We start from the raw sequence: 24,616 nt of genomic DNA on the forward strand, positions 1-24,616 counted from the left end.
ATATGAGTGTACTTTAAAATACTCCATTGAGATGTTTTGGTATGTACCAATTATTCAACTTAAGATCAGATGAGAGAGGATTTGATTTCTGATCCTTAATACCATCTGAAAAGCAATGCTGATAATATTTTATTCGCCTTCAACTTTGAGATTATCTCATAATCGAATTCTAAGAGGTGAACTTTATTTGCATTCATTCAACCTGAGCTCTAGATGTTCATTACAAAACAAGATAATATGATTAAATCAATTATTAGATCATTTCTTATAAAGACGTGGTGTCAGTGTTAATTGATAAAACTGAAATTAGCAATAAAATATAGCTCTAAGGTTTTAATTTATGCACAAATTTTATAATAATTTCCCTAGTGAGCATAGAGTAAACGTTGAATCCATATAGATCAGATAATGAAAAAATAAAATTTTGGCTAAAAATTATTGTTTGGATTTTTAATAAATTTTAATATATTTTTTATTTTTATGATGTGTTGGGAATTACTTTTCATATAATAATTTAATTAATATTTTTGAAGATTTTCAAATAATTTGCGGGAATTTTTAAATGAGTGGGATTTTAATAATATACCTTCACCACATTTTATGGGAGCCAATCATGGGGGCACTTGCACTCAAGGTGAGGCAGCTCAGGGCAGTGACATTCGGCAAGTGATGGTTTTGGGAGACAACAATGGAATAAGGTCAAATTGTGTGGTGGAATTGTACGAAAAATATTTTTCCTGCTACAGGAGGCTTTTTTAGGTGTAGTCAGTGGCATAGAAATGAACTGGATGTTCAAAATTTTCTTGAATCATAACCTAGGAATAGATAATAGATAAACAGATGAAGACTTAAGAATAACACATTAACATTTTGTCATATTATTTTGGGCCCTTTACGGTGTTCTTTTTTCTCATCCAGATCAGAGGATTTGAATCACTGCTCTCTTGATCTGACACCCTTAGAAACAAGAAAATTAATCCACTAAGGCCGCCAACAATGTATTGGTGCATAACTCAAGGATATGATATAAATAAAGGGGATGCAAGTTAAAATAGAGAAGCCCAATGTTATCAGCCCTTGGATCTAATTCTTATGAATTATGGGGCTTCCGTATCTTGGATATTAACCTTGGTTGACATTTTGATTTATCTTTTAATTCAAAATAAGCTTCAAAGTCAAATACTGGGGTTAGTTCCACAAATCTGAATTCTGTTGGGCATTGTGCCCTTATTGAATATTGGGCCTCCTATTCTGATCTAGTTCAATCATCTCATTATGTCACATTGGCATCCATAATTTAATATTTTATTTTCCAAAATCCTGGATTTTCATTAAAATCCAAGACAAAAGTAATAATATCCTATTTGGTTCAAGAGATAACTAATATATATATATATATATATATATATATATATATACTATGTACCTAACCTTTTTCAGTAGATTATCTATGAATAAGGGTTAATATTTATTCCGTTACATTGTTGAAAATAAGGGAAAAATTCTGTTCGTAGGAACAAAGAGAAGCAGATATATTCTATACCCGATAAGTAACAATACGCAATGGGGAATTGGTTTTATTTGTGAAAACTCAATGCATCAACACTGTGTCCATTATTTTTAAGGATCCCCTGCTAAAAATTTTATTTATAAAATTCCGTATTTCTGTCTGAACCTTAGAATCTCTGTATTAAATAGGAGAAGCAGAAATAAAATTTCTGACAACAAACAATAAATTGATTGTTACATTTCCATATTAAAGTCAAATATAGTCATTTAATTTATTTATTTTTAATGCCCATTGGTGTTCCAAAAGTACCTTTTCAGAGTCCTGGAGAGGAAGATGCAGTTTGGGTTGACGTATAGTGCGACTTGTCAGAGTGCTTTCGTCTCTCAGTGTCAGTGTCGGCCCCGCAGAGTGCTTTCGCCATTGGTGTCCTTTCCGATCTCTACGCATTTCACCACTCCACTGGAAATTCCCTCTGCCCCTACCGTACTCCAAGTGGGGTATTTCTTTGCAAAATTGTGTTCAATTTCATATGTGGCAATTCCGCCAAGATCTCTTCGTTAGTTGGGGGAAGAATCGGCATGAATTGGATTTTTTGAGGAATGTATCGAGAGAGAATTTGATTTGGTTAGACCCTAAACCCTAAACCCTAAAACCCTAAACCCATTTCATCAGCTCAAAGTAACTGATCCCACTTATGTATTCTTTCTCACCATTATCCTACTCTTCTTTCAAGATAGGTGTGAGTCATTTTCCAAGTCCTATGCACAGGATACGTCGTCCTCACCTACCTCATTATTCCCACACACTTCACATCCTATAATTTATTTTCCAAAAAGTAAGAATAACACTATAAGAGTCCTAAAAAAGACTCATAATCTTAGTTTTGCTCCTGTTGTAGAAACAATTCCATGCATTCCAGAATAGCCTCTTTCAAAAGGGCTTCTGCTTCCGAAGTGAATGTCTTGGTGGAAGATATAATTTCTTGGAACTGAGGTTTATTCTTTTTTAAGTAGGTACGCAACTGAACCAGAAATTTCCTTACCTTTCCAAGTTCTAACGAATCAAGATAGCCATTTTGCTTACTATAACGAAAAACCACGACAACGAGTCACACACTAAGCATAGCAATTTTACCAAAAAAGTAAATGAAATTTTCATTTATCCCTATAGAATTAATTTAATCTTTGATTGGTAGTTTTATAAAGAGACTTGTAATATAACTAAAGGTATATTAATTAGATTATTTGCCCTCTACAAATATCCAAATTTTTATCCCTAATACTCCATAGATAGTTCGAACAAACACTTCCACTGTAGTGTTCGAGTGGACCCTGCTATTTCCTCTCGAACCATAATTATATATTATACTTTAAATAGATTATGGAATCATTTTTTTCTCTTGAAATACCTTGAATTCAAATTTCTACACACGTCTTTTTTTAGGGGGTCTTCATCCATTGTGTGGCATAGGAGTCACATCACGTACAAAACTTAAAAGTATACCACTTCGACGAATAGCTCGTAATGCTGCATCTCGTTCGGGCCCTGGACCTTTTATCATGACTTCCGCTCTTTGCATCCCTTGATCGACTACTGTAAGAATAGCATTAACCGCTGCTGATTGGGCAGCAAAGGGTGTACCTCTTTTTGCGCCTTCGAATCCAGAAGTGCCTGCAGAAGGACCAAGAAACCACACGTCCCCTTACATCTGTAACTGTTACGACATCATATTGTTGAAACTCGCTTAAAAGTAATAATAATCTCATTAAATACTTTAGGACTCAATAGGTAATGTTTATTTTTCAATTATATTTATATATAAATAAAAAATAATTAAATAAGGCATAGACATCAAATACCCCCCAACTCAAATCATTTTAAGCCCCTCAGGAGTTTCCTAGAGGAGGGTACACATGATGTCGTAAAGGTGTACATATTACTTAGCTTAGTCCAAAGAATTCTGAAAAAGAGAAAAGATAAAAAGGGAGGCCAGGATGTTCCTGAAGATGAAAGTTGGAAACTGGTTTTCTTTTAAAAGAAAACGATGGTTACTCATTAGAAAAAAGACTGATGAGAGAAACTATATGTTTTTGCCGTTCTTGCTAAGGCCATTTAAGTTAAATTTTTTTGGCGTTCTTGCTCCCGTTCTAAATTTTTAGAGTTATCTCTCTCTCAATCCATTTCTGTCCTCTCCCTCTCTCATCAAAACCATTGGAATTTTTACTAAACTTATCAGCATTATCTCTTTCTCTCTCAACCCATTGGTGTTTTCTCTTTGGCTCTGATCCTTTGGCATTCTCATCATTATCTTTTTCTCTTTCTCCCTCAACCTTTGGCCTTCTCTCTGTGTCACACATCCAAGCTTCTCTCTGAGCCTCTGGCTGTCTAAAATTCTATGCCTCACTTATCACTTGCTGAAATCATGTTGGGTGGAAAAGCTCTTGTTGATTTCTTTTTGTGAAGATACTCAGAAAAAATAACTCCTGTGACTGCTTCCTGCACTGAAATTCTGGTGAAAACACTCTCAAATCTTTCAACGTGGAATTTATGGTGATTATTCTCATTTCTTGTTCCTTGTGCATTTATATGTACATATCATTATTATTTCGTGTTTGCTGTACATTGCTATATGGTGTTTTTCCCTCATCTCTTTTAGGAAATCCAGATTCATGATTTGTTATAAATTTCATTTTTACAGTTTAAATATTGATTATCTGTTCTTATGAAAGGTTCCACTGATCCGAATATAATATTACGATTACCCACACTCATTTGAAATTTCTAATCAGAAAACTTCTTTTGAAATATTCAGCTATGCTCAAATGATATATTCTCTAAATTTTTATTCTTAAAAATTATGATCTATGTGACACTGACATTTATTTTACTCTTATCAAAAATTAATTGGGTTGATTCATTGAAATTATTATATTCCATATTATTTTTTATACTAGACTGTATAGTTTATGATTACCAGTTCATCTTATTTATCATTCAGTCTTGAAACACTCTAATCCGAATTATATTTTACTCTAATTTAAGCCCCTTCTCAATGTTTTTCACTATCCTTTGCTCCAAAAATTCTGAATTCTTGTTTTTTGGGTCAACAATAGGATAAACTGTTCAAGGTAGAGTTCTTTAAACATGCAGCATTTTTGGAATAACATTATTCCAAACTTAGTTAGATGCGTGAATATTTTTTTAAGTAAACAGAAATTCAAAAAATACTCCCCCTTTTCATTTTTTTTGCAGAGTTGTCTATGTCATAGAAGTAACACATTGAAAAAATGAATAATTTCAAACTAAAGAGGGTAAATATATTTTTCTTCATACACTAAATTGATTATGGATGATGATACAACGTTCTAGGAATCTACTAAGTTTTAAAAGGAAAATTTCTGAAAGCAGAAATAAACCATAGCATGCAAAGAAAGGAATAAATACTAAATAAAATAAACAACAAAATCTCACTATTAACTTTATTGCAAAAATATTTAAAGGGTAAATTTGATGCAAATAAAAATGAAAGAAATATTCACTCATGGATTTAAATATATGAAAGAGATGGTCAATAGATGATAACGTGTAGTATTGAAAGATTAATATGATGATATTTACAAATTTATTTGAATTAAATTGTTTATATATGTTATCAAGCCTAAAATGATTAAATCCATCTTTAGCAAGATTGTTTGAATTTGTAAGAAATTTTAGGGATTCTTAGGATGTATTCTGAAAGAAAATAATTTTTTGATTCATAACATAATTTTTTTACATTATATTCATTAAAAGTGAATTTTATAAGTCAAAATACTTTTACCTATATTTTTGGGGTTTAGATTTAATTTTATATAAATTCTGAGACAATTTTTGGGCATTTATAATCGTCATGCCATGTGTCATTGCTCGATTCCTCAAACAGCGACTACCTAACGACTATGGTTAATGATTGGGGTCAGCGAATCATTTAAGGAAACCGTTATGACATTGTGATTGGGCATGCCATAATGACATTTATTACTAATGGTTTATCTGTCATCTTTTTCTTTTTTCAGAATGACGTGACCCACTGTAAAATAGAAGTGTTTTTTTTGCAATAAATGCAACACAGAAGACGGGACTTGAAAACTTAAATTGATCATCAATATTCCCTTTATCTAGTCCACAATAGCGGCACGGGTGATGTGTTGTGAGACATGTGGCCCCATATGTAAATGTGGGGCGCTCATGTCTCATTCTCATTCACCGATAAATAGGTGTGTGCTGCTATGGCACACACTAGCAAACTGGCACGTCATAAGTCTTCTTCCTCTTTTAATCTTATTATTATAAATATACCATAGCTTTTTGTCTTTTTCAGGAGGCGTCACATGGCTTTACAGGAGTGATAAGTCCACATTTAGGGTTTACTGTCATTATTTTAATTCAGACTTAACCAACAATATTTATGAAAATTTTCACTTAAATATTATATAATTAATATAGGGCAAGGGGTCGATCCATAGAGAGGCAGAAATTTAATTTCAAAATTTTTCTCAAGCTTGGAATGAAGGATATGATTTTAAAAGTGAGAAATAGAATTTCTGGCATTTTTATGGATTTTTAGCTAATTTATATACTTTATTATGATTTAAATTGAAGCAGAAAGACAAAGGAAAAAAAAATTTATTTTCCACTAATTTTCCTAATTTTAATTAACATCATAAATAAAAAATAAATAGTTTTAGAATTTTCAGGAATAATTTAAACCAAAAACCACTATAAATATTAAAAACGAGAGTTAGAGATTTTTTAAGAAATTGTTAGATGTTAAAATCACTAGAAATTAATTATATTAATTTTAGGAATTTTTCCTGAGTTTTTTGGAAATTTTAAATGAAGAAATAATTGTTCCTAATTTTTTTTTATTTTTCCTAATTTTTTTCTATTTTTTTATAATTTCTAAATGTTCAGAATAGAGAATTAACCTGCTTCAACAATCGCCGGCAGCGACAACAGAGCGGCGGCGTCGGTAGAGCGACGGCGGCTAAGTCCCCAGAGTGGGTACGCCCCTCTGTCCACTGAGCATGTGGCTGTGTGTGCGTGCGACCAGCGGGCAAAGGGCAACACTGGCGTAGGGCCACCGCCATGCAGCGCATACCAGCACACACAAGCGGCAACAATGGGAAGAAATCAGGATTTCTTAAGGCAAAACTGATTTTTTAATGCAATTTTTTTGGGGATTGAAATGGGAACTGGTGGGTGAATCTAGAGAGAGATAGGATATTAAAAGCCTTACAAAGAAAGAAGCTAGATCTAAAGAGAAATAAAGAAACATGTATAGAGAGAGAAGGTCAAAATGAGGAGATAGAGGGAGAAAGCTAAAGGGGGTAGAGGGAGTTTGAGATGGAATTTGAAGGTGCAAACGAAGGAGATTTTTTTATGAAAATTTTAGGGGATTAAATAGGGACATGTATGAACAACCTCAATGCAAGTTTACTGAGCCCTCAGTGGTTCCTCTCAAGTCTCGATCCTTATAGTTTTCCAGGATCAGGCATTTTTGAACCCAAACAAGAGATGGGATTAAGAGAAAACTTTAATAAACTTACATTAAGCAGGTTGAACAACCTGGATTCTGAAATATGCCTTGTCCTGATGTCCAGCCACTTTCTAGAGCACGTCCATAAAGAGCAAAAATGACGGAGAAAAAGTGTATTTATACATTGGAATAATTACTAAAATACCCCTTTTGGCATTTTCTGTTTTATTTTCTCGCCATTTTGCCTCTTTTTCTCCATTGGTTGAGAGCTTCCCCTTGTAATCTTTAGCTTCTTTATTTGTAAGGCTTTTGATATCCCAATGGGCGTGCCAGGTTGTGGCCCATCTCCCTCAAACCTCTCTTTTTAGGCCCACAACACCTTTTGCTCCTTTCAAGCCCTTTTCGAGAATCACTTATCTCTCAAAAATTCTCCAACTCTTTAAGAATTACCATCTTCTCATTTCTGTAAATTTCTGCACATGTGAAACTGTAGAATACTCATCAGCACTAAAATTGATTGGCCTTAAAGAAGTCAAGGAGTTTAGTTAATAACCATAATGTGCAAAAAATAGAATTTATCGCTAGTGCATAAATATTTATAATTCATGTGATAAGATGATAAATTATAAATTAATAATACCAGAACATCTAAAATGTATGTAAATATACATGCATTTACCATGTTATCAGGGAGCCATTAATCAAGAATCAAGAGGATAAATCTAGGCCAATAATCACTTAAATTCTACTATTTATAGGCAAAAACCCTAGACATTGCACGGGGGCCGCCACACCAATGAGGAGAGTGAAATATTCATCTTTAATTGACGACTGAGAATCGTGCAACTTCCAAGCTTCATATGAGATGATCCAGAATTCTGATTGAGCAGAAACTTTTAAGGGTAGCTTTGTCTTCATGTTCTCTATACATTGGTTGGATCTATAAATTGAGCTCCAAATCCTTAGTAAAAAAATCTTTAATCTCAATTCCTCCTAGAGAGGCAGATTGAAAGCAAGTGAAGTTTTGAATGTCCATCATGAGTGTCTTGGTATCTTGAGTGCTTGGAGAAGGTCAACAAAGAGCATGGATGCTGATATGGATCAGGAAGATGTCTTGAACCTGGCGGAACATGGGGATCTAAAGTTAGTCTCCTGCCTTACATTGATCCATCTTCAACACCTTCATTAAGATATATCATACTCATCATCATTCATCCTCATTCCTATCTATCATCATCTACCATCCCCCTCATGTATCATCTACAACGTCACGATCTTGTCACGTGTCCCCTCTATTTATCTAAGAAACCTTAAATCGCTGTCTTCCTCCATTTTATCCATCACTCTACTCATAATTCCACTATCTTTATCACTATGTCTTTTACCGTCATCACTATCATGTCTTGAGTTTATCACTAAAATGTGAACTCATGATATTCTCACATCTACCTCCCTCATTATGTTACAACATATTATATATCAGTTCATAATTAGTCAAACAATGCCAATATTTATCAGACAACAAAACAAATTCTTAGATGAACATCAAATCAAACAGTATTTCATTAAAACAAGACTTATGCCAAAAAAATTATTTCCTTCATCCTTGAACCTTATTGTACTTATTTTTCATGTGTTCAACCTCCATCAAAACCTTAAACTTCTCATCATTCTTATTCGACTGCATACATTTCTTATTAAATGTCCATGAAAAAATTTAAAACTGAGTCCAACCTAATGGATTCAGCCAAAATTGATGGTTTGAGTTGGGATTCATAGAGTGAAATAAATAAAAGATGAAACAGACTTTCGGAACTAGAACTAAAATGCATGTGATATTTCCTTCTTACTCTCGGGATCTCTCTCTCTCTCTTTCTCTCTCTCTATCTATCTATCTATCAATCTATCTATCTATATAGCATTGGCTCTAGCTCCAAAGACCACTAGGAGAACGTTTGGCTATCCGCCTATTCAACAGCTATCCACAACAGTCAAATATCTCAACAATCAAACCTATAATCTTGTTCTCAGCTCAACGGCACTAATTACACAATATAAATACCAATGAGCTTGTGTACAGCTACCTAGCAGTGTAAAAAACTCAAAAAAATAGTCTTCCACCTCTCAAAAATCTTCACAAGCGAGATCCAATGGCAGAACTCAAATGCTAAACCCTGCAATTATTTCAAAATTACTGCCTTGAGTATGAATCGAACACAAAAACTTACCTGGGAGAAACTATCTGATGTGGAAAATGCAGCTTCCATCTGCACCTCAAGCGTGATCCCCACGAACAGTCTTTGATCTGGATCTTGCTCCGTGGACTTGGTCATATACAGATTTGTGGGTGGAAATATCACATGCATGTATAAGTTGAATCCTAGTGGTGTCATGCAAATTTGCATGCTCATAAGGTAACTTGAAAGACATGGCTCTAATCTCTCTATGTATCTATCTCTCTATAACTGTATGCACATGTCTACTTAAAATTTGTGTTTATCATCCAATATCTTTATCTATCTCACTATTTATATCACATTGAATCTGTCTCACCTTTCTCCCTTAATCCATTGCAACTATCTCTCTATCTATCTGCATGTAAAAACTCCATTTCAGTGTCTCAGTTTCTCACTATTTATGAGTGGCATTGATCCCCAATAAATGAAGAAATGAGCCTGAAATTTGTATAAAACTTAAAATATCAGAAATCGTCTTGCCAGACGAAGACATCAGCCACTGAATGAACGAGTTGGCTCGTTCAAAACGCTCATTTTAAAAGCACTCATACAAGGGAAGATTATTAACGTTGAAAGTCTCTTCGGCCATCAGCCCGCTGGTTCGAATGCCGTCCTTGACCAAATTCACCACGACCCAATCTTCCCCCTCGCCCACGGCCATTAAATCCTCCTCTTGATCTTCCCATTGCATGATTCCCTCTTGCGCCTCTACCATTATCATAGTCCATCTGATCATTGCCTTGTCTATTACGTGCTGTCCAATCAAATCTGCCCCCTTTACCCCCTCTGCCCCTGCGATCATCGCTACGACGACCCATATCATCATCATCATCGTCATCTAGATGGCTGAATTGCCCACGGCCTCTAAATCCTCCTCTTGCATCATTCCCTCTTGTGCCTCTCCTGTACTCCATCCGATCATCTCCTGGTCCATTACGTGTCATCCGATCAAATCTGCCCCCTCTGTCCCTGCGATCATCATCATCATCTAGATGTTGCGAAAATCGCCCACGGCCATTAAATCCTCCTCTCGCTTGATTCCCTGTAGTGCCTCTCCTGTACTCCATCCGATCATTGCCGGGTCCATTATGAGCCCTCTTATCAAACCTCCCCCCTCTGTCCCTGCGTTCATCATTACGAGGATTCCAATCATTGTCATCGTATCTACTGGGTCTGCTGCGTTCTTTTTCCCCGGAACCATTCATCCTCCTCTGATCTAATTTTCCCCCTCTGTTCCTATTGTCATTACTATGATCATCCCAATCATCATCGCTGTCATCATCGTCGATGTCATCTTCGTCATCCTGACCAAATCCTCTGGGTTTTCTGTGTTCTATTTCGCTGGCTTCGTTCATCCTTCTCTGATCGAACCTGCCTCTGTCTCTGCGCTCATCAGTATGACCAGCCAAACCAGCATCATCGTCGTCGTCGCCGTCATCATCATCATCATCATCGTGAAGCTGACTTAATCTGCTGGGTGTGCTGGGTTCTACTCTCCGGTTGTTTGTACTCCTCTGATTGAATCTACCCCCTCTGTCCTTGAGATCATCACTCTGACGGGCCAAATCAACATCATCGTCGTCATCATCGTCGTCGTCATCGTCATCATCGTCATCCAGCTGACTATATCTTCTGGGTCCGCTACGTTCTCTTCCAAGGACTTCGCTCATCCTAGAACCATCCCTTGCATGGTCAGAAGAAAATCCAGACCCTCGCTGTGTGACTTTGCCATGAACAGATGCAGATCTTCCTCTCTGTGGCTTGTTTAAAAGTTGGTCATCTTCCATGTCAGTATCATCATTGTCATAGTCACTACCACCAAAACTATCATGATCACTCGATCCCCTCGCACGCTGAAACTTGGGTGTATCATCAATCTCATAATTATCCACGTCATCATCTTCGTCATCAAAATCATCAAAGCCAGACCTTGGGGGATCAGATGAAGGCCTACCTCCACTGATTCGACCCTGGGGGGGATCATATTCAACTCTTCTAGTATCTGTAGGGTTCCTACCAGTCCCTGGAGGATCTGCAAATTCAAAGGCTGCCACGTCCGCCCCATCTGACTCGTCATCATCAAAGTCAAAGTTCCAAGCCTGAGGGGATAGCCCCACCAGTTTGTCCAGAGAGTTAGGCTTTGCCCTGGGCTGCTGGAAATGGGCCTCAGGCCGGGGCATCTCCTCTGGGGGACGTTGATGTTCGCAGCGAAAACAAGCCATGTTCCGCCTGTAGTTTAAGAAATTACACCTGAAAAAAAATAGACACATGTACTATTAGAATTGAAATTTTCCCATTAGAAATGTGTTATTGGAATGGATTACTCACTGGGGACATTCCCATTCGCCTGGGAGAAGCTGTCTTTTTGGGCGTTTGGCATCGCATTGCAGGCAAACGACATTCTTGGCAAAGTTCATGAAGTCGCACCTTAGGATACAATAAAATACATGGTTTTTGTGAGATGATGGCTAGAGTTTGCTATCATGGATGACAGTAACGAGAGGATAATGATGAGGCATATGTCCTTGTCATTTGATCATGCCAGGATGATGGTAATGATGATAAACTCATCATCGCCACTGTCCCTCATCTGCAACTAAGATGACAATGATGAAATCGTCATTGTCACTGTTATCTTCGGACAATGATGAAACCGGTGGGATGAATATCCTTCTCGTCTTTGTTCAACATGATGAGATGACGCCAATTAATTGTCATCATCCTCATCATTCTTCTGAGCCAGGATGAGATGATGATGACAAGATCCTTATTGTCATCATCACTTGTAATTGATTAGGATGACAATGATGAAATAACCATCAACATTTGTCAGACAAGCTAGTGACGGTGACGATGATTACTTGATCTTGGGACAAGAAACATTATTGTTTGATGGCTAAGCAAATAAAACGTACTTGGGACACAGCCAATCTCCCTTCTTCATTTCAATGTCGTCTCGGCCAACACGTCTTTTTGGGGGTGGTGGCTGCTTGACCTTTGGAGGCGGCCTCTTGATCACTGGTGGTGGAAGATTGGGGTCAATGGGAACTCCACTGAGTCTGGTGACATCATTTAGCAGCTTGCGTACGGTTTTTTTTATGCTCTTATTCTCCATGAGAACCTTGTTCTCGACCGAAGAATTTATTGAGTCAAACCCAAATGTCAGTAAGATGCGTATTACGTCAATTGTTCGGGCCTCTTCCTCTTTACGCGTGAGAAGAAAGCCGTTGTTACAGGAGCTCCTTAGTTTGCAAGAACTACAGACCTAGAACAGCAAAAGCAATGATTAAATGGAATGAAAAATATTTCTCTCCATATAGAAATAAAAATGCTCTTCACTTGTTTCAAATTGGTTTAGAAGGAAGTGAAGGAATGGGGCGAGGGGGTCCCTGAGCCGAGCTTCAACCGTTCAAGTATGTGCTAGTTTATGGGAAAACTTTATTTTCTTCGGATGATGCATCCCCGCCAGATAGGATCTAGTTTTCACATGCTAATTAAACGCCCAAGGCGTTGATCTTTTATTGGTAGGAGCAGGAAAATTTTAATGTTCAGGAGCCCATGAGAAATCCAGAAATTTCCTTTTACTGGTTGACAAACTCTTAGGGAAGCACGCAGTTTCGAAGTGTTCTTTTACGTTCTTAAAACAATGTTGGCCAGCGGATAAAGAAAGGTTCTGCGCTCGGAGGAATTATAATGAAATTTAATTTTTTTGAAAGAATATGATGAAATTTAATGAAACGAGATAATGATGAAATGCAAAAAAACTAACATCAAGAAAGTCTAGATATCATCCAACATTGTGAAGCAAGAGTATCCCCTTAAAACGGAGAGATATATCTCCAGATTTTATTCCAATCCTCAAGAAAAAAAACTTAGTGTATAATAGTTCTAGAGAAGCATGAAGTTTAACGCACGCGTTAATTTACTTTTACTGCCCATGATTCATACCCTTTCATGAAAACCATCGCATTACCAACACATTTTTACACGAAAATTGCATGAAATGTAAATCTGGTGAGTAAGATTTGCACAGTTAAAATTCTACAAAAAAGGCTAGCCTACTTTCTCGCTCCAATAATTCAAAGATTAAGCTGTAGTCCGTACATCTCCCTCGTCAAGGTGAGCATGCTTCCTCAGGAGCTTAGCAGATAACACCACCTTTCTATCCGTGCTAGGGCATCCGAACCCAACAAGAATCTGCAGATCTTTCTTCGACAGCGATCTGAATTCAAACCAAGCGCATTATCAGCTTCATCACCGGATAAAAAATCAAAATTTACAAAAAAAAATTTACTCAGATATGATCAAGAAAAGATTTTCTCTTTCGTTTGATCAGCTACCTCAATATATCAAATCGGTCCTTCCCAAAATTGAGCCCCGCCATACGAACTGTCGGCCAATCCCTGGTAAAATCAAAATCAACGTCATCCGCCACCTCAGGAAGCTCAATCGGCAGATTCTTCACCATTTGATCTTCACTAAGCCGACGATGATCGAAGTAGTTCTGATTGACAAGCCTCTCCATAAACCCAATCCACTCGGGCCAAGGATGAACCAGCTCAATCTCCTTCTTGAACAGATTCCCCACTTCCACCTTCTCATCTGCTTCCTCAGCTCCAAGAGTGTTCTCTTCGCCAATTAACCCATCTTTTTCTTGTTCTTGCTGCTTCTTGGATTCACGCCAGGCGCGTATTCTATCCAAAGCTTCGTCTTTGGCCCCGCGGGTACGTTCCATGGCGTCAATCTGATCAAATACGAACGACATGCGAGCTGAGAGGCCGGATTTGGGCTCAGAAAGAGGTGGGGAAGGCTGAGCCGAGGTGGAGAAGGGATTTTGGCAAATGGGTATTGGATTGTTCCTGATCCTGTAGTTTGAAGGCCATGAACTTCGAAATCGAAGGCGGGCAACGAGAAGGGAAGCGAGAGACATGGTAGAGAGGGAGATGGAGAACCAAGATGGCTACTTTCGACTGCCCATCGCTGAGTTCTACCGCATAAACCCTGGACTTGGGTTTTTGTGAGAGTGGCCAGGGTAGAACCTTATACTTCAACAAATTTCTTATGCAAAACTTCACTGTATGTCTGTATTTTTTTTTTCAATGCATTCTCCTCTCTGACAATTTTTCGTAAACCCAGTAACACCTTTTTTATTTTTCGTGCAAACCCAGTTCAAAATATTGCGTTAAAGAGCAAGATCAGAAGCTTCTTCTAGCCTTAATGAGTCTACAAATAATTTATTGAAATGTTGAACTCATGTACTATCATGTATACTAGTGAATCCATTTATGTAATTTGTATAGCTGTACGCTGGAAGACTGATTTTTTTGGAAAACAAAAAGTTTGTCTGGCTCATAATTCTCTTCTTTGTCAATTTTTTGTAAATCCAGTAACACTTGTTCATTTTTCTTGCAAACCTAGTAAAAAATATTGGGTGAAAGAGCGAGATAAGAAGTTTCATCTAGCCTTAATAAGTCTACAAATAATTCAATGAAATGTTGAACTCATGTATTATCATGTGCACTAGTAAATTTGCATATGTGATTTGTGTAGCTGTATGTCTGGTTTTGAAAACAAAGAGTTTGTCTGGTTTTGAATTTAAGGCTTTGCAATTCTAGTGGAGTTTGAGATGGCCAGATTCCACTTGATTTTTAATTAAGTGCTAGAAAGAACTTGATTGTTCTGATCCGTCTTCTCCCCATATTTTAGGATGATATTAATATCTTGAACTCTATTTATGGTTGAAATTCATTACGTAACATTAATGATAAATGTGTTCCCTCATTTAGCTTGTAGAAGAATTCACCTTATTATTGGCACATTATTTCTTTGGTAAGTACATTAATGTTTATGCAACTCTATCCTAATAATCGGTCTTTGCCAATGCACACATATTTTGTATTATATATAACATTTTTCTGCTGAAACCTCTATCTTGACATTATGCTTAATCATTTCATCACTAATCTCTTAAGTCATTTTATATTAGCTTTCTTGGAAGCAAAATACTTAGATTTTTACATAATCACCTACCAGTAACATACTAATTTCACTGTACCTCAAATAAACGTCCAACACTTGATGATTCATTTACAAAATATGAGAGTTTTTTTATAAGGCAGTCGCTTTATTTTCTTTCAGATGCAATTCGAACAGTCTCATGTGATTTTGTGAATCTTAAGTCACGCAGAAGTAATTGTTTCAGAATTATTATTGATGATGAACTGCTAAGTACATAGCTATAGTAAAGGATGTCAATGTGAACGCATTATGGGAGTGTTAGATGGATTGATTCTCACAGCATAAGGGATGGCTGGTATTGTGCTGTTGTGAGTAGACTTACATGAGTGGGTCTCCACCCACGGGTTGATCCATTTTAAATGAGATGATAACCTAATGTGTTTCTATGCTGAACACAAGTTTTCATTCATACACAAAAAAAAAGGTGATAACACAAAAAAGAATCATTCTTCTGTGTGACACAGCTATTGAGAACAATAAGTGAGATATCATATGTTATTTTATGGGATGTGGACAATAGAATTGGGCAACAATGGTTGTGTGAAATAATCAATAGTCCTACACAAGTATCCTTGAAGAATCATTTCTACCTTCACACATTTGACAAAAAATGTTAAAAGCTGGCCGATAACACACATAATTAATACGTTAAGATGATAATATTTACATGCTGATTCACATTAAATGGGTTACATATGCATGTTATCAACTCGAAATTGATTAAATTCATTTATAGAATGATTTCTTGAATTTTATGACTATTTATTATTTTGGATTTCTCTAATGTCCTTTTCTGCAAGACAATATTTTTTGGGTCGGAATATGATTTTTCCTTAATTTTTTGACATTATATTCATTACATATGATTTTTTTTATTGGACATAATATATACTTATGTATATTGTTGAGCTTTATATTTAATTTTTTATGAGTTATTAATGTAACATTGGTTTCTATTTCTTTTGTGCAATGTTTCCTTGTTTGATTCATTAAGAGACAACCAATAGATGATTATTGTTAATGATCGGTCACAGCCAATCATTAAATCTTGTTAATGATTGGTGTCAGCCAATTATTAAAATTAAACCATTATGTCACCACGATTAGCAATGCCATAATAGTATTAATAACCAATTCTAATATGTTATTATCATTTAACTGCAGATAACGATGTGGCCCAATATAAAGGTGGGATGCATGTGTGGACTGAAATTGGCAAATCTTACAGAAATCTTTCTTTAATTGTTTGACTGGTCAACAAAAACAACGCGATTGACATCTCATGAGACACATGCCACACACTTGTCCTTTAATTAGTTCCTATTGAAAATGCGTTGATGTGGTGTGCTGACACACTGCTATGTCAGGTGCGTATTCCTTTCATTATATGAATATTATTATACACATAATATATATCATTATTCCCTTTTGTTTTTTTCTTGAAAGGACACATGGTGTGACTAGAGCCGTCAATTGAGGATGATGCAGAAAAATCCAAGCCAATCGTCACATTTAGTGCAATGATAAAGACAAAACCCTAAAAAATGATGTGACAACGTTGATGAGGATGAGGAGAGAGAAATCTTTGGATTAAATCAATGACTATGAATCGTCCAAATTCAGGATTTGATATCCAACAATCCAGAAGGCAGATTGAGCTCAAGTTTTGAGGGAAGCTTCGTATTTCTCTCCTCTTTCCACTTAAACTTTCTAAAAAAATCTTTATGATCACTTCCTCCTAGAGAGGCAGATTGAAAGAGAGTGAGGTTTTGAAGGTCAATGAAGGGTGTGCTCAGTTTCTTGAGTACTTGGAGAAGGTCAACAAAGAAATGGGGAGGCTGATCTGGATCAAGAAAATTCTTTGATCCTGGCAAAACTTAAGGATATAAAGTTAGTCTATTTTGTTACATTGATCCATCTTCAACACATTCACTCAGGTTGATCATATGCATCTAATGTATCACCATCAATCAACATCCACTACCATTCATCATCTACGCCATTCATCATCTCATCATGTGTTCTCTCCTCCTTTTAATGCATAAATCCTTCCTCACTCATCTTCCTCCAACATCTTTGCCTCCCTTAAACTCTCAGTTCCACTCATCTAAGTCGCATCATCTCACCAACGTCTCATCATATGTATCATCACCCCCTAGTTAAGTACAGAGTACCTACCATCTCATATCACCATTCCCATCGTGTCATTACATCTTACTATTTATGTATCCTTTCTCATTCTACCCAAATCACTATCTAGAGATAGTTAAATCCAGAATATCCATTCCCTACGGAGTTGAGCTGTAACCATCCACTATCTAGAATTACTACATGAGTATTGGCGTAAATTTTCTTGATTAAAATCAAATCAATAATGACATAATTTTTTATCTAATTTTGAGTTTATCACTAGTGATTGCGTAGCTGAAAAGATTGTCTTGAGAACATAAAAAGAATAAGGTGATCTAGATGCCTATTTAAAGCTGTCATGTTCTATTTGATGCATCAATGGCAGGACTGAAGGCACAAATCCTCTTAGAAATGATGTCCATTTGAGCTTGCATCCCAAGGAGGTCACACAGATCTCTAATATTGCATGAAGTTTATATGTTAATCATAAATGGGATATTTCTTTAAATGTGACCTGTTTGCAGATACCTAATGCCCAGGTTTTTTCTTTCACTCTTCCTTGATTGACTCTTGTTTAATTTAAAATATGGTTAGTGCCTAGATATTAGATATCCTAGACTTACTACATTATTAATTTGTTTCTCATTTATCTTTATTATTTCATCTCATTTTTTTAAAGGCCAACATGCGAGACACTCTTAAGAATATCGTATAGATCTCAAAAAGATTTCGTAAATAGGTCAGAAGCAAATAACTACATAATAACTCAGTTTTTTACAATGTAACTGGGGAAAAATAGAAGGAATGACATAATATTTTGATAAAAGCCTGATCTATTCCTTTATTTTTTCTTGGGAACTTCCCTATTATAGGGGGTAAAATTTAGACAACCACCTTATCGAGTGTCTTAGCCATAAATGCCTTTACTGACTAAATATGATGATAAAATAAAAGGATAAAACCAAAATGATCACCGTCATAAACCTCTTTCCCACCTTAGGCATTGAGCTTCCTCAAATCAATTCAACTTATCATTTGTCTCTTTAAACATCCATCCAGGCTTCATTGAAGATGCACCTCAGGAATAAAAACTTAATTCTGTTATTGATAATTCTGCAAGTATAATACAAATACTCTAACTCAAATGATCAACTATTTTAACTAATGTTACCTCCCATTTCAAATCAGTTCTCTCCTTATATCAATCAAAATTATTATTTTGACAATACGATAATTTATACTATCCTGAGTTATATCCAAGAATACTTTTTTACCACTTACTTTTTCCCCAATATATTTTCCTAGTTCTCTTTTTCCTCATGAAAGAAACCTCTTCCCTAGGTCACATTATTTCAATTTCAAATGGTTCCAAAATGATTTTCTATCTCAATGTAACTCTTAATATCAATATCTTGATTCTCTTCATTCCACAAATTTTTTGTATAAACTTAAAATACTCAACTCATTTTCATTGAACTCAGTATCATTTTGTACTTCCTCAAGATCTCAACGTAAGATCAGATTCTAGAGTTATCAGTCTCATTTTAATTCAAATCCCAAAATCTCACTATATAATCATCAACTACTCAATCAGAAATGAAACTGATACATGAAGTCCCAACTAAAAATTCAGTATTAAGAAGGGGATATGAATCTGAATCATATGTATATCAAAAAAATCCCAAAATCTCTCTGATTTATGAAAGAGAAAACTTAGTGGTTGGTCTGGTAATCCCCCCGAGGGTGGCAGTGTAGGCATCAGTTCAATATTGTTACCAATCTCACCTAGACATGGATAGATCTAAGGGCAACACCCAGCTTTAGAGTAGGTTAGAACAAAACTCTTAGTGCACTTTGGAATACGGTCTTTACTTTGTTACCTTACATACGACATTAAGCCTCTTGGCTATAATCTACCCCTTGCCTCCAACAGTCCTTTTCTTTTAGAGATGGACTAGGTTCCGAAGGTTCCGAAAAGTCTTCAAGAAAGAAAAAACCAAGGCTATGCTAAGTCGTACAGCCTATGCATAATAGGTACACCCATCTCAGGCACTGTTTATTAGTGGTGTAATAGGCAACCATTTTGTGCTGTTTGAAGGGGTGGGGGGCACTAGAATAAGCCTGGGCTCTGTCTTCGTCTTGACCATAAATTTAGTAAATCATTTAGTAAGCATATATATATATATATATATATGTAGAAAATTAAAACATATTTCAATGAAAAAATACACAAATTAAATATGGGAAGCATCAAAAGCTAAGCATTCATAAAATTCATCGTAAATTATGATTTATTATTTTTGTGCAAACAAAGACTATTTCACATGAAGTTAACCACACTTAACGCACAAAATTCACAGATTTGCATGCAGTATTCTTTATTCCCATTTGTAAACTGCCAGTCGCATTCATACATGAGATGTGACTCCATATAAGCTCACATAATTCACAGCACTTGCAAAATATGGCTTCTCCAAAACCAAGTAATGAGCCCCCTATTTCTCCCTGACAACAAAACCCTATATAAAATAAAATTAAATGGATCAGCTCTTTCTCCACGTGAAGCCAAAACACAGGCTTGAAATGGTGGCACAACCTTCTATAGAACTTGAATATGACTAGAGAGGAGAGAGAGAGAGAGAGAGTCACAGATGTAAAGGGATAGTCACAGAGGAAGAGAGAGGGAGAAATGTAAAGGGATAGTCACAGCGGGAGAGAGAGGGAGAAATGTAAAGGGATAATCACAGAGGGAGAGAGAGTCAGAGAGGAAGGGAGAGGAAGAGAGAGGGACAGAGATTAAACATCGACAGCTTAAAACACTTGGAGAAACAACTATAACAAGATATAACATAAGATCAATAGCTTGACAGGACTGAGAAAACATATTCTGCATATTCTAGGGCTTCTACAATCTGTTAGAGGATACTGTGGAGCTCACAAAGATTATGACAAAGACAAATTAGATCCTGGTAGCAGGGATATTCGCAGATCCTGGTAGAAAAAGAATCTCTCGTAGGATTATGTCAAAGAAAAATATGTTAATAGTATTTTGTGGGTCTCTAAGTACTTTTCTACATATTTTGTCAGCTTTTAGAAGGATCTCCATCTTAGACCAACTGTTATTAATGGGCCTCAAGAAATGGGCTACATTAGGGAGAGAGAGAGAGATGGAGATGGAGATGGAGAGAGAAACACAAACACAGAAGTAGAAAGAGAGAGATCAATAGAGAGAGGGAGACACACACAGAGGTAGAGAGAGACAGAGGTAGAAAGAGAGACAGAGGTAGAGAGTGAGAGAGAGAAGACAAGGCAAGAGATAATAATAATAAGAGAGAGAGAGAGAGATATTGAGCAAGAGAGAGGCCAATCAGAATTCAGATAATAAAATGATAAAAAAGATATATATATTTTTGAAAGAAGAAAAGATAGTGAACAAAATACTGTTGACATGCCGGCTCTTTCGCCACACGTTCCAAATGCACGCGCATGGCATGGCGTCAGAACCTCGATTATAAACATAAGAGAAGAGACAACTGTTATAACTGCTGGTCCAGGCAGGGATCTCTCGTAGATCGGTTCGCGGGGGGAAGGTAAGCAGCCAGAGTTCCAGAGACGCCAGAGACAACACCGCCGAGCCACGAAGCGCTTCGACCGAGCCAGCCATGCGGTGCTTCCGTCGCGCTCGGAGAAGAAGCTTCCACGGCCGCGGCAACAGCCTTCCTCTCCTCTTCCTCCAGCAACTCCAGCCACCTCCTTGACATGAGCTCTTTCACGGCTTCAATTCCCTCTTCAATAATCTCCGGCGGCGGCATCGCCATCGGATTTCCATCAAGATTAAGCTTCTCCAGCTTCTCCAGCCTCCCGATGGTGTCTGGAAGAGCATGGATCTGGTTGTTGCTGAGATCGAGCTCACGGAGGTTGATCAGATCGCCCAAGGTATAAGGAAGAACCGTTAGATCGCTGAAGTTTCCGCTGATGTCTAGGATTTCGAGGTTTGTCAGCTTCCCAATGGCGAGCGGGAGGCCACGCAGCTGATTGAAGCGGGCTTCTAGATGGCGGAGGGACCTCATTTCGCAGACGGAGGTCGGGAGGGATCGAATCTTGTTGAGGCTGATGCAGAGTTTTTGCAGATCGAGCAGCTCCAGGCCGATGTTCGTAGGCAAGTAGGACAGTTCGTTGAAACTCGCGTCCAATTCCACCAGCGATCTGAATCATAACTTCAAACTTACCGTCCAGACGACGTTGACCAATGACTTCATCATTTGTACATGTCAACTTCTGCGCCAACGTCATTGACCGCCCTCAATGATGTTTACGGTGACATCACCACCCTCAATGACGTTGAGGCAAAACTTTAACTTGCCTGGTATGTGACATTGATGATACCAATGTAAACAGTCTGATGGATGACTAGACATGGTCGTTCTGTTCTGTTCTGTTCGTTTTAAACGAACAAAAAATTTGCACAAAAGAACCGCACAAGGCCTTGTTCTTTGTTCTGTTCTTTTTTTTTTCAAAAACGAACAAAAATTGCACATTCACACAAATTTGCACATTTGCGCAAAACTAGAACAAAATTTGCACAAAGCAAACAAAAGAACCGCACACGGGTCTGTGCGATGTTCTGTTCGAATTTGTTTTTGTTCTTATGACTAACAAAATATACATAAATGAATTTTCTTTTTTTCGCTTTGTGCGAATTAATAGACCGAACAATTAGCACAAATTCGCGCAAAAAGAACAGAACAACCATGTCTATGGATGACTAATGATGGAAATGACTTAGTCACGTAAACTGTTTTGCGGATGACTAATGATGGGAATGACTTTGTCGAGTAAACGGTTTGATGGATGATTAATGATGGAAACGACTTTGTCAAGTAAACGGTTTGACGGGATTTGGACGAAACAGATGATGACCAGTCATCCGTTCCTCAATCCTAGTGGTGACAGATTTTAGATAACGATGACGATTTTTCATCATCGTCGACAAACAGTGCTAAAACTCAAGCAAAAGGATTAACCTGCAGCGGGAGATGGTTTCAGGGAGAGATCTGAGCTTGTTCCCGGAGACGTCCAGGATCTTGAGATTGACCAGCAGTCCAATGGAATCGGGAAGCGATGTCAGGAGATTGGAGGAGAGGCGTAGTTCTTGCAGATTTTCCAGCCCCGCTACGGCATCCGGAATGGTCTGTTGTGAGGCAGCAAGAACAAACCAGTTGAAGATATCATGGATTGGCTCGATTCCAACAAATTCACTCAAGTTTTGCAAGATCTGGCCGCACAGTTGGAAAGAATTAAGACGAAAACGATTAAGAACTGGTTCCATTCCGACAAAATTTTGACGGAGAACTCAAGAGAAGAATCACCGGACATCATGGATTGCCTCGATTCCAACCAATGCATTCAAGTTTTGCGAGATCAGCCAGCACAGTTGGAAAGAACAATCAGCAGAAAAAACCGAAGAATTAAGACGGAAAAAAAACAATAAAAAACTGGTTCGATTCCGCCAAAATTTCAGACGAAAAAATCAAGAGAAGAAACCAACAATCGTGAAACCTCAAATTGATTCTGGTACGAATCGAGGACGAGCAAGCCGCGGAGTGTCCCCAGCAAATTCATTCGAGTTTTTGCAAGATCAGGCAGCACAGTAGGAAAGAAGAATCAACAGAAAAAAAAACCCGAAGAATTAAGACGAAAAAAAATCAAGAACTGGTTCGATTCCCCAAAATTTCCGACGAAAAAAACAAAGAGAAGAAACCAACAGAACAATCAACAACCCTCCAACTGATTTTCAAAAAGAAAAAACAAACCTCCAACTGATTCTGGGCCAGATCGAGGACGAGCAAGCCGCGGAGTCTCCCCAGCGCCTCGGGAATCAAGCGAAGCCCGCGGGCAGAGAGATCCGCTCTCTCCGGCGACCTCCCGGAAGAATCAGCCTCCCGCAAGATCCTGACGACCTCCTCGTCCGTCTGCTCCCCGCCGCGATCAATCTCCGCCGTCGGATCGGAAGAGCCGTAGGAGAGGATGGGGAAGGCGCTGGGGTTTGGGTCCGCCATCCCCGTTCTCTGCAAGTCTGGAGGAGAGAGTGAGAGATATATATATATGTATATATATATAGGTAGAGAGAGAGATATATAGGTAGAGAGAGAGATGTAGAGGGGAGGAGAGGGAAGGAGATGGTTGGAGTGGAGGGAGAGTCGGGGGAGAAGTTTGGGGAAGAGGATGATGGTTGGATCTGGTTGATGTGCTGGGGTTTCATATAGTTTGGGATCAATATCCCTCTTTGTGGATTAGGCCCACATCCATGATCAAAGGGTCTCTCTCTCTCTCTCTCTCTCTCTCTCTCTCTCTCTCTCTCTCTCTCTCTCTCTCTCTCTCTCTCTCTCTCTCTCTCTCTATCTATCTCTCTCTGTGTATATATACATATCTCTCTCTCTCTATGTATACAGAGAGAGAGAGATATGTATATATACACAAAGAGGGAGAGAGATAAATATATGTATATATACAGAGTGAGATAGATAGATATATGTATACAGAGGGAGATATATATACACAGAGAGAGAGAGATAGATATATGTATATATACACAGAGAGATATATATATACCTCCCTATGTATACATATATCTATCTATCTCTCTCTGTATATACATATATCTATCTCTCTCTCTCTGTATATATATATCTCTCTCTCCCTCTGTATACATATCTCTCTCTCTGTGTATATATACATATAACTATCTCTCTCTGTGTGTATACATGTTGAAGAAAGAAGAAGAGAGTAGAGGAACGATGAATAAAGGAGAAATATCAAAGGAAGAGAAGAGATAAAATAAGTGTATTCGTACGTCTATAAGCAGGTTGCAAACACTCTATTTATAGTGGTGCAAGCGTCTGAGTTTTATACATTGGAGAAAAGAAATTTGAATGAAGTCCGCCGTCGTGATACGATGGTGGTTATCATGGCGGAAGATGGCAGTGGTGCTTAATGGCAGGAAATGATGACAGCTGCCTTGGCGGTTGAGGTAGCTTGAAGGCAGATGGCGACTACCGCCGCGCGTGTGATGAGTGATGTGAGTGTGGCGGATGTGGCGGTTGATCCTCTCGGGCCATATTGGACCTTGTGTCCTTAACAATACACAGAGAGAGAGATAGATATATGTATACATATAGAGATAGAGAGAGAGAGAGGAGAGGC

At 37.5% G+C, this 24,616-nt stretch overlaps 2 protein-coding genes across 2 annotated transcripts; both read right to left on the reverse strand.

Moving 5' to 3' along the window:
• Positions 1–9,688: 9,688 nt before the first annotated feature.
• LOC144706975 (zinc finger (Ran-binding) family protein) lies at positions 9,689–14,298 on the reverse strand. Its single transcript, XM_078580080.1, has 5 exons — positions 13,606–14,298; positions 13,370–13,487; positions 12,181–12,530; positions 11,594–11,692; positions 9,689–11,515 (listed from the first exon to the last, which is right to left on the reverse strand). Exons 1-5 carry the CDS (start codon positions 14,193–14,195, stop codon positions 9,829–9,831), a joined length of 2,844 nt encoding a protein of 947 aa, XP_078436206.1. The 5' UTR covers positions 14,196–14,298; the 3' UTR covers positions 9,689–9,828.
• Positions 14,299–20,800: 6,502 nt separating this feature from the next.
• On the reverse strand, positions 20,801–23,605 carry LOC144707235 (plant intracellular Ras-group-related LRR protein 2-like). The gene is made up of 3 exons (XM_078580382.1): positions 23,227–23,605; positions 22,438–22,604; positions 20,801–21,619 (listed from the first exon to the last, which is right to left on the reverse strand). Exons 1-3 carry the CDS (start codon positions 23,470–23,472, stop codon positions 20,950–20,952), a joined length of 1,083 nt encoding a protein of 360 aa, XP_078436508.1. The 5' UTR covers positions 23,473–23,605; the 3' UTR covers positions 20,801–20,949.
• Between the last annotated feature and the right edge of the window lie 1,011 nt (positions 23,606–24,616).

The sequence above is a fragment of the Wolffia australiana genome, chromosome 8 (assembly GCF_029677425.1).
Source record: "Wolffia australiana isolate 7733 chromosome 8, ASM2967742v1".
Lineage (NCBI taxonomy): Eukaryota > Viridiplantae > Streptophyta > Magnoliopsida > Alismatales > Araceae > Wolffia > Wolffia australiana.

What these genes read in the sequence shown, in the direction of transcription:
- LOC144706975 (XM_078580080.1), bottom strand. Translation starts at nt 14,195, where the DNA reads ATGTCTCTCGCTTCCCTTCTCGTTGCCCGCCTTCGATTTCGAAGTTCA. An exon ending in GACCGATTTGATATATTGAG is followed by an intron (nt 13,488 to 13,605) that starts GTAGCTGATCAA and finishes GTTTGAATTCAG; the next exon opens with ATCGCTGTCGAAGAAAGATC. An exon ending in GGAGATTGGCTGTGTCCCAA is followed by an intron (nt 11,693 to 12,180) that starts GTACGTTTTATT and finishes TTGTATCCTAAG; the next exon opens with GTGCGACTTCATGAACTTTG.
- LOC144707235 (XM_078580382.1), bottom strand. Translation starts at nt 23,472, where the DNA reads ATGGCGGACCCAAACCCCAGCGCCTTCCCCATCCTCTCCTACGGCTCT. An exon ending in TGGCCCAGAATCAGTTGGAG is followed by an intron (nt 22,605 to 23,226) that starts GTTTGTTTTTTC and finishes GCCTCACAACAG; the next exon opens with ACCATTCCGGATGCCGTAGC. An exon ending in GAAACCATCTCCCGCTGCAG is followed by an intron (nt 21,620 to 22,437) that starts GTTAATCCTTTT and finishes GTTATGATTCAG; the next exon opens with ATCGCTGGTGGAATTGGACG.